Source organism: Haliotis cracherodii, unplaced genomic scaffold (genome assembly GCF_022045235.1).
Source record: "Haliotis cracherodii isolate W230 unplaced genomic scaffold, xgHalCrac1.p SCAF_6, whole genome shotgun sequence".
Lineage (NCBI taxonomy): Eukaryota > Metazoa > Mollusca > Gastropoda > Lepetellida > Haliotidae > Haliotis > Haliotis cracherodii.
Window position 1 is genome coordinate 46,622,545 of NW_027266319.1, and position 12,998 is coordinate 46,635,542.

At 38.7% G+C, this 12,998-nt stretch overlaps 1 protein-coding gene across 4 annotated transcripts in view; it reads right to left on the reverse strand.

The window, feature by feature from the left end:
- LOC139445055 (molybdate-anion transporter-like) overlaps positions 1 to 12,998 on the reverse strand; it is a 79,098-nt gene that overhangs the window by 29,287 nt on the left and 36,813 nt on the right. For all 4 annotated transcript variants that reach the window (XM_071226124.1, XM_071226125.1, XM_071226127.1 and 1 more), the window contains exons 6-9: positions 11,235 to 11,371; positions 3,477 to 3,667; positions 2,581 to 2,651; positions 749 to 803 (exon numbers count right to left, since the gene is read on the reverse strand). In XM_071226124.1, coding sequence (XP_071082225.1) covers positions 749 to 803; positions 2,581 to 2,651; positions 3,477 to 3,667; positions 11,235 to 11,371 — 454 coding nt within the window. The remainder of the gene's footprint in view (positions 1 to 748; positions 804 to 2,580; positions 2,652 to 3,476; positions 3,668 to 11,234; positions 11,372 to 12,998) is intronic.

Sequence of the window (12,998 nt, forward strand, 5' to 3'; positions counted from 1 at the left end):
ACTCTGCCCGTGCCTGAGTTCTCGAGTCTTTCAAACTGGATTCGAGTCCCACTAAACTCTGCCCGTACCTGAGTTCTCGAGTCTTTCAACTGGACTCGAGTCCCACTAAACTCTGCCCGTGCCTGAGTACTCGAGTCTTTCAAACTGGACTCGAGTCCCACTAAACTCTGCCCGTGCCTGAGTTCTCGAGTCTTTCAAACTGGACTCGAGTCCCACTAAACTCTGCCCGTGCCTGAGTTCTCGAGTCTTTCAAACTGGATTCGAGTCCCACTAAACTCTGCCCGTGCCTGAGTACTCGAGTCTTTCAAACTGGACTCGAGTACCACTAAACTCTGCCCGTGCCTGAGTTCTCGAGTCTTTCAAACTGGACTCGAGTCCCACTAAACTCTGCCCGTGCCTGAGTTCTCGAGTCTTTCAAACTGGACTCGAGTACCACTAAACTCTGCCCGTGCCTGAGTACTCGAGTCTTTCAAACTGGACTCGAGTCCCACTAAACTCTGCCCGTGCCTGAGTTCTCGAGTCTTTCAAACTGGACTCGAGTACCACTAAACTCTGCCCGTGCCTGAGTACTCGAGTCTTTCAAACTGGACTTGAGTCCCACTAAACTCTGCGTGTGCCTGCCCTAGTACTCAAGTCTTTCAAACTGGACTCGAGTCCCATTAAACTCTGCCCATGCCTGCCCGAGTACTCGGGGACTCTTTGAAGCCCTAGCTGTGATACATGCTGAAAGAACAAGACATGTACTTACCCCTGGGAATAGTATAGGTGTCAGCAGACTAAGGGCAGATGTGAACAGCACTGGTCTGAAAGTAATAAGAACATTTCAGAGAGGCAACATCAAAAGTAAGCTGAACTTTAATAACCATTAACAATACTTCTGACACTCTCACATAGTCAGATATCACTCATAGCGTCAGATATCACTCATAAGAGACCAGTGCATAAATATATAAAGAATGCATGTATCACACTTTTCAACATGAAATATATTTGCATGGAAGGATCATCCTTTGCTGCTGCTGCTGCTGCTGCTGCTGCTGCTGTTGCATGACATGGATCAGTCAGTGCCTATAAGCCACAAGTCTGAAGCTGGGCTCCCCCAAAATTCCTTTTGATCCAGTTTATGTAAGAAAAGTTCTTAATCTACTGGAAAAGACGTGATTAGGACTGGTAGAGTAAAAGCTTTGTCCATCAACTTATTATTTGACAGATATATATATAGAGATATTGTTGGTTCTGCCTAATATTTGTCTTGGGTACTTCCAAAAAACATGAGCCAAGTTAAATATCTCAGAACACGAGTGGGTTGGTTTATAGGAGTGTGGGAATGAAATCCAATCTTTTCACCAGGAAAACATAACCACAAGGATTGTAGCTGACCTGACTTAGTAATAAGTTCATGACACTTCAACCATATTATTGTATAACTAGTGAGTTGAAGAAAACTTGGGGCAAAAGATTTAAAGATTTTTTGGGTGGGGGGGATGGGGGTAGAAAAAAGTATTTCTTCATTGGCATTACGTTTCTTGCTTGTGACGTCATCCCATATTTTGTTCTATGACGTTGCTGTTTGGAAATCGCTGGGGCAGTTAATATCAGAACTCGAGGGTCTGCTGATAATGCCCTGAATAATTAAATGAACCTTATTATTGCCAAAACACCAAAACACAGGTTAACTGTTCGTATTCAGCACTTATCCTTATCTTTCTTGTGTACTTTTAGATGATTGTGTCATGGATATATAGCAATCTATGGTTCACCTTTGACATTTCAAAAGTTATCTATTCAATCAAAGGTTTCAAGAGGTGAATGTATTGCCAGTACATGTTATGTATTAGTACACACCGGCAAGTGCAGCAGTGGAGGACTGATCAGTTGAGGTGCAATTAAAGTTTACAACACAAACACATGCTGACATGATGCTTTACCAAGCTGGAAGTTATTACACTTTTCCATTGGAATACTAAAACATCACTATGAACCAACTGAAACACCTATAGATAAAAGTGTATGAGTTTGGTTTAATGCCTCTTTCAACTAAATGTCACTAATAAGATCATGTGTCAGCTTGATGTGGGAGGGAAGTTAAGATTGTACATGGGTGCTGACAAACCAAGAAATAATTAGAGTGAATAACATGCAAAACAACCATGTTCAATATGGCTTTGTCAGTAACAGATGCTAATACAACCATGTTCAATATGGCTTTGTCAGTAACAGATGCTAATACAACCATGTTCAATATGGCTTTGTAAATAACAGATGCTAATACAACCATGTTCAATATGGCTTTGTCAGTAACAGATGCTAATACAACCATGTTCAATATGGCTTTGTCAGTAACAGATGCTAATACAACCATGTTCAATATGGCTTTGTCGGTAACAGATGCTAATACAACCATGTTCAATATGGCTTTGTCGGTAACAGATGCTAATACAACCATGTTCAATATGGCTTGGTCAGTAACAGATGCTAATACAACCATGTACAATATGGCTTTGTCAGTAACAGATGCTAATACAACCATGTTCAATATGGCTCTGTCAGTAATAGATGATAATACAAAACAAAATTTACCTCATAAAAGACTCTATAGACGTGAATTTGGACAAAACTTTGAAAACCGATGAGCCGAACATCACAGCCACCTGAAATTGAAGGCAATAAAAAACATTATGCAATAAAGCAATAAATTCATGACATAATCCCTAGTGTACGACCGCCTGCCTGAGAGAACTCGGCTGCTGCTGTGGCATGGACAGTGGTTTGTGTTGCCGCACTCAGCAATATTCCAGCTATATGATGGCAGCGGTCTGTAAATAATCAATCTGGACCAGACAATACAATGATTGACATCATGAGCTTCGATCCATGCAATTAGAATACGATGACATTCATCAAACAAGTCAGTGAGCCTGACCACCCAATATACTCCTTTTATAACAAGCATCGGTTGCTGAAGACCTATTACAACCTGGATCTTCACAGGTCCAGCGGTTTGTGTATGTGTGGGGCAACCCTGTGGGCATGGGAAATGGTTTACATCATCTAATTTAGACTCATGGGCTGCTGAGAACACTAACATACCGACTTCATGTTCAAAAGGGGATGAGGAATGAAAGCATTATTTGTTTTTCCTTCTGATGATTGACAATGTGATTATTGTTTTATCAAATTCATTGTTAGAAAATATTTCATGTGGATGTGTCATCTTGATTGACACAAACAATAGAACAATGTTACCAAGGATTCATTAGATCACTGGGGAGGTAATTTAAAGATCACATCATCATGACATCCTCCCATTAAATAAAGATGTGAACAGGCATCTTTAATCTTTAATCTTTTACTTGCAGAATCTCAGAAAATGCAACCAAATATAAATGCTCTGACTGGTATCAATATGCATCATTTAAACTGGTCAATAACTTGGACAGCTTCATGCCTGTGTACAATCATGGTTACTTAATTACCATGAATGCAGCAAAAATGTGACCATGTGGAATTGTCCTATGTCCGTTGTTATCCTCCAGTAGGTGGCGTTTGGCAGAAACATCCGCGACTGGTGCCTTGGGTGTGAGTGCTGGGGTCCACTCCAATACAAACACATACATGGAACCCTCAAACAAGGACTGGATCAAACCAAGATACAGCACTTTGTTATCTGTAACGTCAATAACAATATTGTAATGAGGTGCCTTCCAAATGGAGAATAACCCAGAAATCAGTTTGTACAGGAATTTAATTGTGAAATCAGCATATAAACACACAAGATCAACGAATAATGTCTGTAAGTAGCTTTTTATAACAAATACCCTGTTTGGGTACCATTAATCACATGCCTTCTGTCCTATTCCACACAATGAATGACTGTCAGAGATTAATCTCGACTAGACAAGTTACTGAAGGCTCATTCTATGTTGTTTCCAATTCTTGGTGTAAGCTGTGAACACGGAAATCAAAAGGATGATCAGGCAGAAACAAAATATAATGGAATCAAAATTCTGAGGGAGAAGTGGACACATTTAGGCACCGTCCTGTTCAGTTCCACAAACACCAGGAACTAATTTTAACCCCAATGGCCAATTTTTTCTTTTTAGCCTCTCATTTTATATTGTCTGTTTTACGCTATTTCCATTTTTCAAATTGATTTCAGTTAAGCATTTGTATTTTAGCATGCCCAAACGTATTAAAACTGCAACGTTGCTATGTTCACTTTACTTGTCCTCTAAATGAAGCCTAACATGCCTGACATGAATATCCTGGTTTCATTTCAACAGAAAGAGGCAAACTAAGGAAAAAAGCCTTCCATATATTAACAGCATTAGATTTTGAAAGAATCTTGAGAAAACTGAAGGTACCAAGGGCCATGAACACAACGGTGAATGAAAAGATATTTCTATGAAATCTAAATCATACATGAAGGAATGCTAAAAGGGATTTTAAAACATTTATCACACTATGCAAGGTTCTTGCTCTAATAATGAATCCTGCAATCTGATTGGACTGCCTGTGGTATTATTTTTTTAAGTTTGCTGATCAGCGCATTATAAAATGATAATATTTATTCAGAAGCACTACTGATCTTACTTAATGTTGCTATAAAATGACCAACAAATACTAAGAGAGTGTATTGTCAAATTCAGTAACATTCTCATGGCTTGACTTATGGTGCTACTTTCTCACACACTGTTGTAAACAAGATTTGCTTCTGTGGGTAAATAAGTCCCATTGGAGGTGCATATCGCATCAAGTTTAGCTTCCTATCACACTGAAATTTGTTCAATTCATAAAGGAACTTTTACACATATCGTATATGTTCTACCTACCAAGTGTCTAAACGAAGATTCACCTTATCACATTTTCTGTTAAGCCTCAGGATACTTCATACCAATAGCCATAATATTCACTAGCGACTGCCTATTGTTTAACTTACTTGACATAAACACTTCATAAGTCATTTCATGCAATTCAGCAGCAGTTCTTCAGATACACGAGGACGGTATCCAATGCTGTAATTTGATTGACTGTCTTAGCCGGCAATAGCGATCAGCTGCTTCGTTTAGGGTTATTATAATTTTTAATATATTTAGTAAAAGCTGCATCTAAATTAACAAGATATTGGAATATATTATTCCTGATAAAAAAATTGTTTCAGATACAATTTTTGCCGATCATTGCATTAAAATCCTGTAAAGTTATATCATTGGGTGTGTCTTGACCGAATCACCGGTAGATTCCAAGAAAATGTGTGTACAGCTAATTGCTGTGTCTGGCTTAGTTTACGAGAAAATACGCCTTTTTTACTGAAATCTGCTGAGATGATCGTGATTGGTCAAATTCAAGCATAAGACCTAAGACTCTTATGCTTGAATTTGACCATTCACGATCATCGCAGCAGATTTCAGTAAAAAAAGCGTCAAGGGAAACCAATTTCTATCCAATAAAAAAAATGCATATTACAACCATAAATATACCCCTGGCGTGGTTACTGAAATATTATGGATGTTCCAGGCTTTCAAACCAAATGAAAATCTTCACGTGTTGTTCACACAAAGTTTCAAAAACGGAGGAATTTCACGGTATTTTCTCAAGTTAATGAGCGGAAAGCCACTGTTATCGGAAAGTAGGTGATGAAATATATTTTTAAAAGATCTTTTTTATAATAATTTAATGATTACGTTAACAATGAAAATACAAAAGAAATCGGTAAGTGGATATTGTGAAATCTTATAATTGCCAAAAATTGCAACACAGATATATGAATCATTTCCCTTTATATTCAACGTAACATCAAATGGTGATCCTTTCAACAAAAGTTCAAATAAAAGATACTGAAAAACTTGCATATGGCAAGTTCATTCATCTACTGTTTCGGGGTCATGGGAGCATGCAAGGTCAAACAGATTAAATAACATGCCAATTATATCGTCAATGTCGACTGTTTTATTTCATATTTGTGGTGATTACTGATACTATGTAGTGATTTGTGTTTAGTCTGGTTGTGACAGGCGAAATATTTCAAAATTTAATTGCCTATATGAAGGCAATGTAAACTTTGTTGATATTCAAATAGCATAAAGCTGAGGCCTAGCAAAGCGCTCCATGTTAGATTTTCATACTAGTATCACAACATGGGATTTGTATTTTCGTATGTTGTAAATATTCAACCCAAACATTTGAAATTAGGATTGATGAATATTTATAAGTCATTTACAGGGTTTTACGCAATGCACAAATGTAGAGAATGGAAGCAGAAGAAAACGAGCATGAAATACTCATATTCCCCGCCAATATGACATATCCGGTTGTGTGCAGTGCATTAGCTCCTGTGAACTATCTTAACTGGGTCTTTTAGTAAATGGCCTAATTGCAGCACTAAAAAAAGCTGTTACTGGTGTTGTTTTGCCATCTGCAGTTTATGATAGAATATGTAACTGTATTTGTAATGAGTAAGGATGAGACATATGGACGAACAACTTCTTTATTACAATTAGGAGCCATGGTTTCGATGTAGGTTGGAACACCATTATCAAGCAAGTGAAGTACAGTACAGAGTATGGTTGACAAGAATATATACAGTATAGGAGGCAGTGTTCATACAGTTGAGTAGGTTTAAGATCAGTTACACTGTTGTATTTGTAATGAGTTGTGTTTCTGCACGAAGTTAGTCAGTGAATGCAACAACCGTGTCGATGTCACTTTTGGACGAACATACACACAAGCAATGCAGAACTTACCAACAAGAAAGGAAATGTATTTAATACTGCGAGATGACATTATGTGCCAAGTTTGGTGAAGAAATATCTTACGGTTTTCCAGATCTGCTCCTGAATCGAGGACTACCACCATTTTCAGTCTTAGTCGTTGCCATGGAAACTCGAAAAAAAATAATTGTTTAAATCCCAAACTATCAAAAGGCACCAGTTGACCACTAGACCTATCTATTGCCAAGTTTGGTGAAGAAATATCATATAGTTTTCAAGATCTGCTCCGGAAACGAAATGTGACGGACGGACGGACTAACTGAAAGACAGATGGACGGCACCCATTCCTGCATCCCCCTTCGACTTTGTGGTTGGGGATAAACGTTGGAAATATGGTACGGCTTTCAAGATCTGCTCCTGAAACAAGGACTACTGCCATTTTCAGCCTAAGTCAAAGTCGTTGCCATGGAAACTCGAATTTTTTTTTTTTTAAAATCCCAAACTATCAAAAGGCACCAGTTCACCAATAGACCTATCTATGTGCCACGTTTGGTTAAGAAAAAAGGTACGGTTTTCAAGATCTGTCCTGGAAACGAGGACTACCAAGTCGTTGCCATGGAAACTCGAAAAATAATTTCTTTAAAAATCCCAAACTATCAAAAGGCACCAGTTCAACACTAGACCTATCTATGTGCCAAGTGTGGTGAAGAAATATGGTACGGTTTTCAAGATCTGCTCTGGGAAGGAAATGTGACGGACAGACGGATGGACGGACGGACGGACGGAAGGTAGGCACCCATTCCCATATTTCTCTTCCACTTCGTGGTGGGGCATGATTATACTGTGTCCCAAGGGAAACATAATAACATTCATTGCAAGCACAGCGCATCAAGAGCACTGATGGGTGTCTGTTATTTCACCCATCAACTATGATCACCTATTCATTCCAGGCTCTGAAGTATTTATCTAAACGTACATATAGAATACTAAACAAACTCCCGTGTAATACCAATTTTATGAAACGAGTGAAAAGTTCACAACTATTCACGAGTTTCATAAAATTGGTTTTACACAGGAGCGAGTTTAGTATTTTATTTATTACTGGCCATTTATAATGTTTTTAGAATTATACTGTTGAGTGTGAATAGGCTGACACCTACACGATCCACAGCATAATCCAATTGAGTTTAACACAGTAATACTTCAAACACGTCAAAAGTTGAAACGTATGAATTTAATACCATTAGAATTCAGGCGTCCGTTCCACAAAATTATCATAGAGTTAAGGTTATCGCAACTCATATACTTTAACTTAGACCAACGACTGTTGTTGCGCTAACATACGATCGCCTTGTGGAATGGGGCCTTGCACCTCAATGTTTACAATCACGTCACAATACCCGAAGACGTAATTTGTGGAATTTTGTTGCAAGATCCTTCTGCGAAACAATGCCATGTGACATCAGCCTAGCAACAAGGTTGCTGGGGTCATCGAGTGTGCATAAGCTCCTCTCAGTGATCTATCATCTCCACACGCAATGTCGTTGAATAAGCCAAGGGATGTTGAGAGCTTTCAATATTTGTTCGTGAAACGTGTTCTGAGAGTACATAAGCACGCGTTTTGGTATTACACAATGTGTAATACAGCTGTATGTTTATTAAACGTGTGATCTCTTCACGGACAAGTAATAAAGTACACTATACCATTTCATTACTTTACAGGACCCTCATATTGCCTGCAAGGACCCCTGATATTAATTATTAATCCCCTGAATCCCCACTTTTGTAAGTCAAGGTAAAACCCTGTGTTTATTGTTTCCTGCAAATTTTGTAACACAACGAATTAGAATTTATACTCAGTTAAAAGTAAGACATCGGAGATATGATTATAGAAATCAATTTGCACAAATTTAACAGCTTCCTAATATGAAACGCATACCACCTTCAATCACATAATTTAGGTAAGTTTAAGAAAATTTACAAATTTTATGGTTGCTTTTGTCTTAACCTTGGAAGGATTGAAAACATGAGGATATTTTTTTATAGAATGTGTAGTTTTCCAGCACCCTCTTCACAGCACCTTATGCTAAAACAATTCCACAGGCTAAAGGTTAAATGAATGCATGACTTTGTTTCCATTATGACATCAAACAATAGTTAACATTGTTAATAACTCAAAGGCTAATGCCCCTATTACACAATTGCGAGAAATCCTGTATTTCGGCTGTCATCACACTATATCAAAGGTTTCCAGATTCTATCATCTGAGGGACGACTGTTTCTACTATGTTAGGTTTCATATCTGGCATTAAGTCGAAAAAATCATCAATAAGTTACCAGATCAAGTGACCCGGTTCGTAGTCATCTACATCTAGACCTGTCATCTAAGTCCATGGACTTGGCATCATGATGTGGCACGTGACAATACAGACTCAAAGGTTCTCCATCCAGATTCGACAAAGGTTGACCTGACATGCATGTGCACCTCAGAATGCACCAGTAGCCGGTACACCAGTAGAGGTACACCAGTAGCCACTGGATCCATCAAGGAAGCTACAGATCATCACAACCAAGGCAGACGGTATGGCCGATATGGAAAGGTTGACCGAGATTGTATGGGAACCGGTTTTACGCCACTACGGATGGTTCTACATGGGACAGTCATACTGGCATGGTGACCCATAGGCTGCAAGACATGTGACCGTTACAGTTATCAACTATGGGACATCTAATGGACATATCCAGTGATGTGGTCTCTCTTGGCTGCGCCATGACCGTAACAGTCTTGGCTGTGGTGGTCTCATCATTTAAACATGGTCTCAGTAGATGGTGGTCTTCTTTCCTATCCATGATTGGACAGATGTTCTTTGTTCTCATTGCGACCATACTGGTCATCAGCCATCTCATGATCTTTCCGCTGAAGCTCCAAAGCACCAGCCAAAATACTTGCTTCCCTTCTGACAGCTTTCTCTGATAGCTCAGTTGATCTCTTTTAATTAATGGCTGACATACGCCTGTTGAACAATGTCTGCCTTTGTAGTAGCAATTCTTTTAGCACACTCAGGGATAGCTGAGATATGGTCACCAGCTGGGAGGGGACATCTGAATCTATAAGAAGTTTTGGCTTCTTCTGAGGCGTTTTAGGATTACCCTTCGGGACGATCTTCGATTGGGGGGTGTTGATAAGGTTGACATGCTCCTTAGCAGTCTCCCACCTCCTAGATATCATTCATGACTATACGATCTTACTAAACTCCTCCTGTGTAACAGATTCACAGCCAACATCACAACTTCTCTGAGCAATCAGTTGGGCGGCAATTGCAGACAGTCTCATGAGGAAAACCTAAACTGACCACACAGGTAAGTGCAGACGACAATGCCATCTTCTACCCTCTTTTACAATTGCCCAGCTACAGTAGGCCAAAAGGCACTAGATCCTCAAACAATAGTAAAGTATGACTAACTCTCTTATAATGTTACTTACAGTGTGATAAATGACAATAGTGCTAATGATATAATGACAAAAAATAGACAAAAAATCTCAAGCTGTTGACAAAAGCACATACAGGAAAGTAGTGAGGCTGGAGGCTTGGGAAGCAAGATGCCGTAACTTGCACTACTAGTTATGGACAGTTAACATGTACAGTGCAGAGGACTTCTGTCGAAAATATGAAGATTTTTTATTGAGTGATGACAGCCGAAACACAGGACTTATGGTAATGATATGATAGAGGTATATTATTGGTCAGAATTCAGGGTTAATACAGCCTATTCAATTAATCAAAACCCATGGAAAAATATTTTGTAAACTGTATTCCTGTCAATATTTTAAAGTTTGTCTCATATTTGAGGATGTTTTATTGTGTATTTTGGGGGTCAAATTAAAATCAAGTTTTTAAAGTAAAAAACTTCTTTATGCTTATTTCAAAAACAGAAAAAAATGCCAGTGTAAACATAGGTGCTAAAAATGTATCTTACAGCATACTGTCTATTGCAGTATTTATGGTTGGAACGCACAAAGTGTGGCAGATGTAAGGTGTTTACCACTTTGGTGAAACGAGCATGGGTACGGTGCTGACAAACCTGGGACTAACATCAGGAGTAATCACAGCCATCAGACAAACAGTGACAAGACCTGATCACTTGTACTCACCAGATATTGCTGGGTCTGGCAAGGAATTAGATATCACAAAAGAAAAGAAAACATTTGACTACAAACCAGCTTAATTTAGAAAGTGACCGACCATCTAATATTCAGGGTGGAAAACTGGGGTTGAAATCTAGCATTTCAGTAAGACATACAATTTGTTTTCTCTGAAAGCAGGAGCCAGACAATGCTTTTGAAACCACAACATTTTCACAACATCCAGCTTGTCCAGTAAAGGATGTACTTTAGCACAAGGCACATAGTATTTCAAGGATCTTCGGGAACAGATTAATTTGTTTTAAATGTCCCCACCCATAATATCAAATGTCCAGCCCCTCATACACAATATAGATATATGATACTGAGGTAATACAAACCTGTTCTAATGGAATGCAAAGCATTAGAAAATAACTGTGTGAAGTTGCTGGTTTTGTCACCATAGTTCTCTGGCCAAGAGAATATGATAATTATAATCATAATGATCAACACCGCCATGGACACATCAAATGGAGCTCTGGAAGAAAAGAAACAACTCATGGAATAACAGTATAGGATATTTTCATCAGCTGAACTTGAGCATTGGGCTTTCAGACTGGCGGCTAGTCATGGGACTGCACTGACAGGTTCCAGATAAACTGGACAGGTCTTATGGATTCTTTAATGCCACATTCAGCAATATTCTGCCTATTTGATGGCGGCCTGTAAATAATCGAGTCAGGACCTGACAATTGAGTGATCGATATTGTGAGTAACAATCCACAGCATCGGGGCACAAAGACAGAGAATCAACCTGGTCACTGATCCATTTGGTTGCCTCTTAAGACCAACATAGGGTCCTATTCTAATCCAAATTCCCATTGGAGAATCACATACACAACAGTCATCTAGAAACATGCACACAGAGTATTCTTACAAGATACACCATCACACCTTACATGATACACTATCACATCTTACATGATATACCATCACACCTTACATGAAACACAATCACACCTTACATGAAAAACAATCACACCTTACATGATACACCATCACACCTTACATGGTACATCATCACACCTTACATGATACACCATCACACCTTACATGATACACCATCACACCTTACATGGTACATCATCACACCTTCCATGATACACCATCACACCTTACATGATACACCATCACACCTTACATGATACACTATCACACCTTCCATGATACACTATCACACCTTCCATGATACACTATCACACCTTACATGATACACCATCACACCTTACATGGTACATCATCACACCTTACATGATACACCATCACACCTTACATGATACACTATCACACCTTACATGATACACCATCACACCTCACATGATACACTATCACACCTTACATGATACACTATCACATCTTACATGATACATCACACCTTACATGATACACTACCACATCGTACATGATACACCATCACACCTAACATGATACACCATCACACCTTACATGATACACTATCACACCTTACATGATACACCATCACACCTTACATGATACACCATCACACCTTACATGATACACCATCACACCTTACATGATACATCATCACACCTTACATGATACACTATCACACCTTACATGATACACTATCACACCTTACATGATACACCATCACACCTTACATTATACACCATCACATCTTACATGATACACTATCACATCTTACATGATACATCATCACACCTTACATGATACACTATCACACCTTACATGATACACCATCACACCTTACATGATACACCATCATGCCTTACATGATACACCATCACACCTTACATGATACACTATCACATCTTACATGATATACCATCACACCTTACATGATACATCATCACACCTTACATGATACAGCATCACACCTTACATGATACAGCAGGGTAGGGGGCTAGGTCTATGTATGTTAAAGTCACAAATTGATATCACTGTTACATCACTCATGGTCTATTCATCGCTTCATTTACCTGCTTATAGGCTTATTCAAGTAAATACATCCCATATTTTACTTTGTGTTGCTTATGCATGACATTTGTAACCAAAAAGAAGGATTTTTTTATGAAAGATTAAAATAATAAATGCAACAAATCCTTTAACTGTGTGTCTCATTT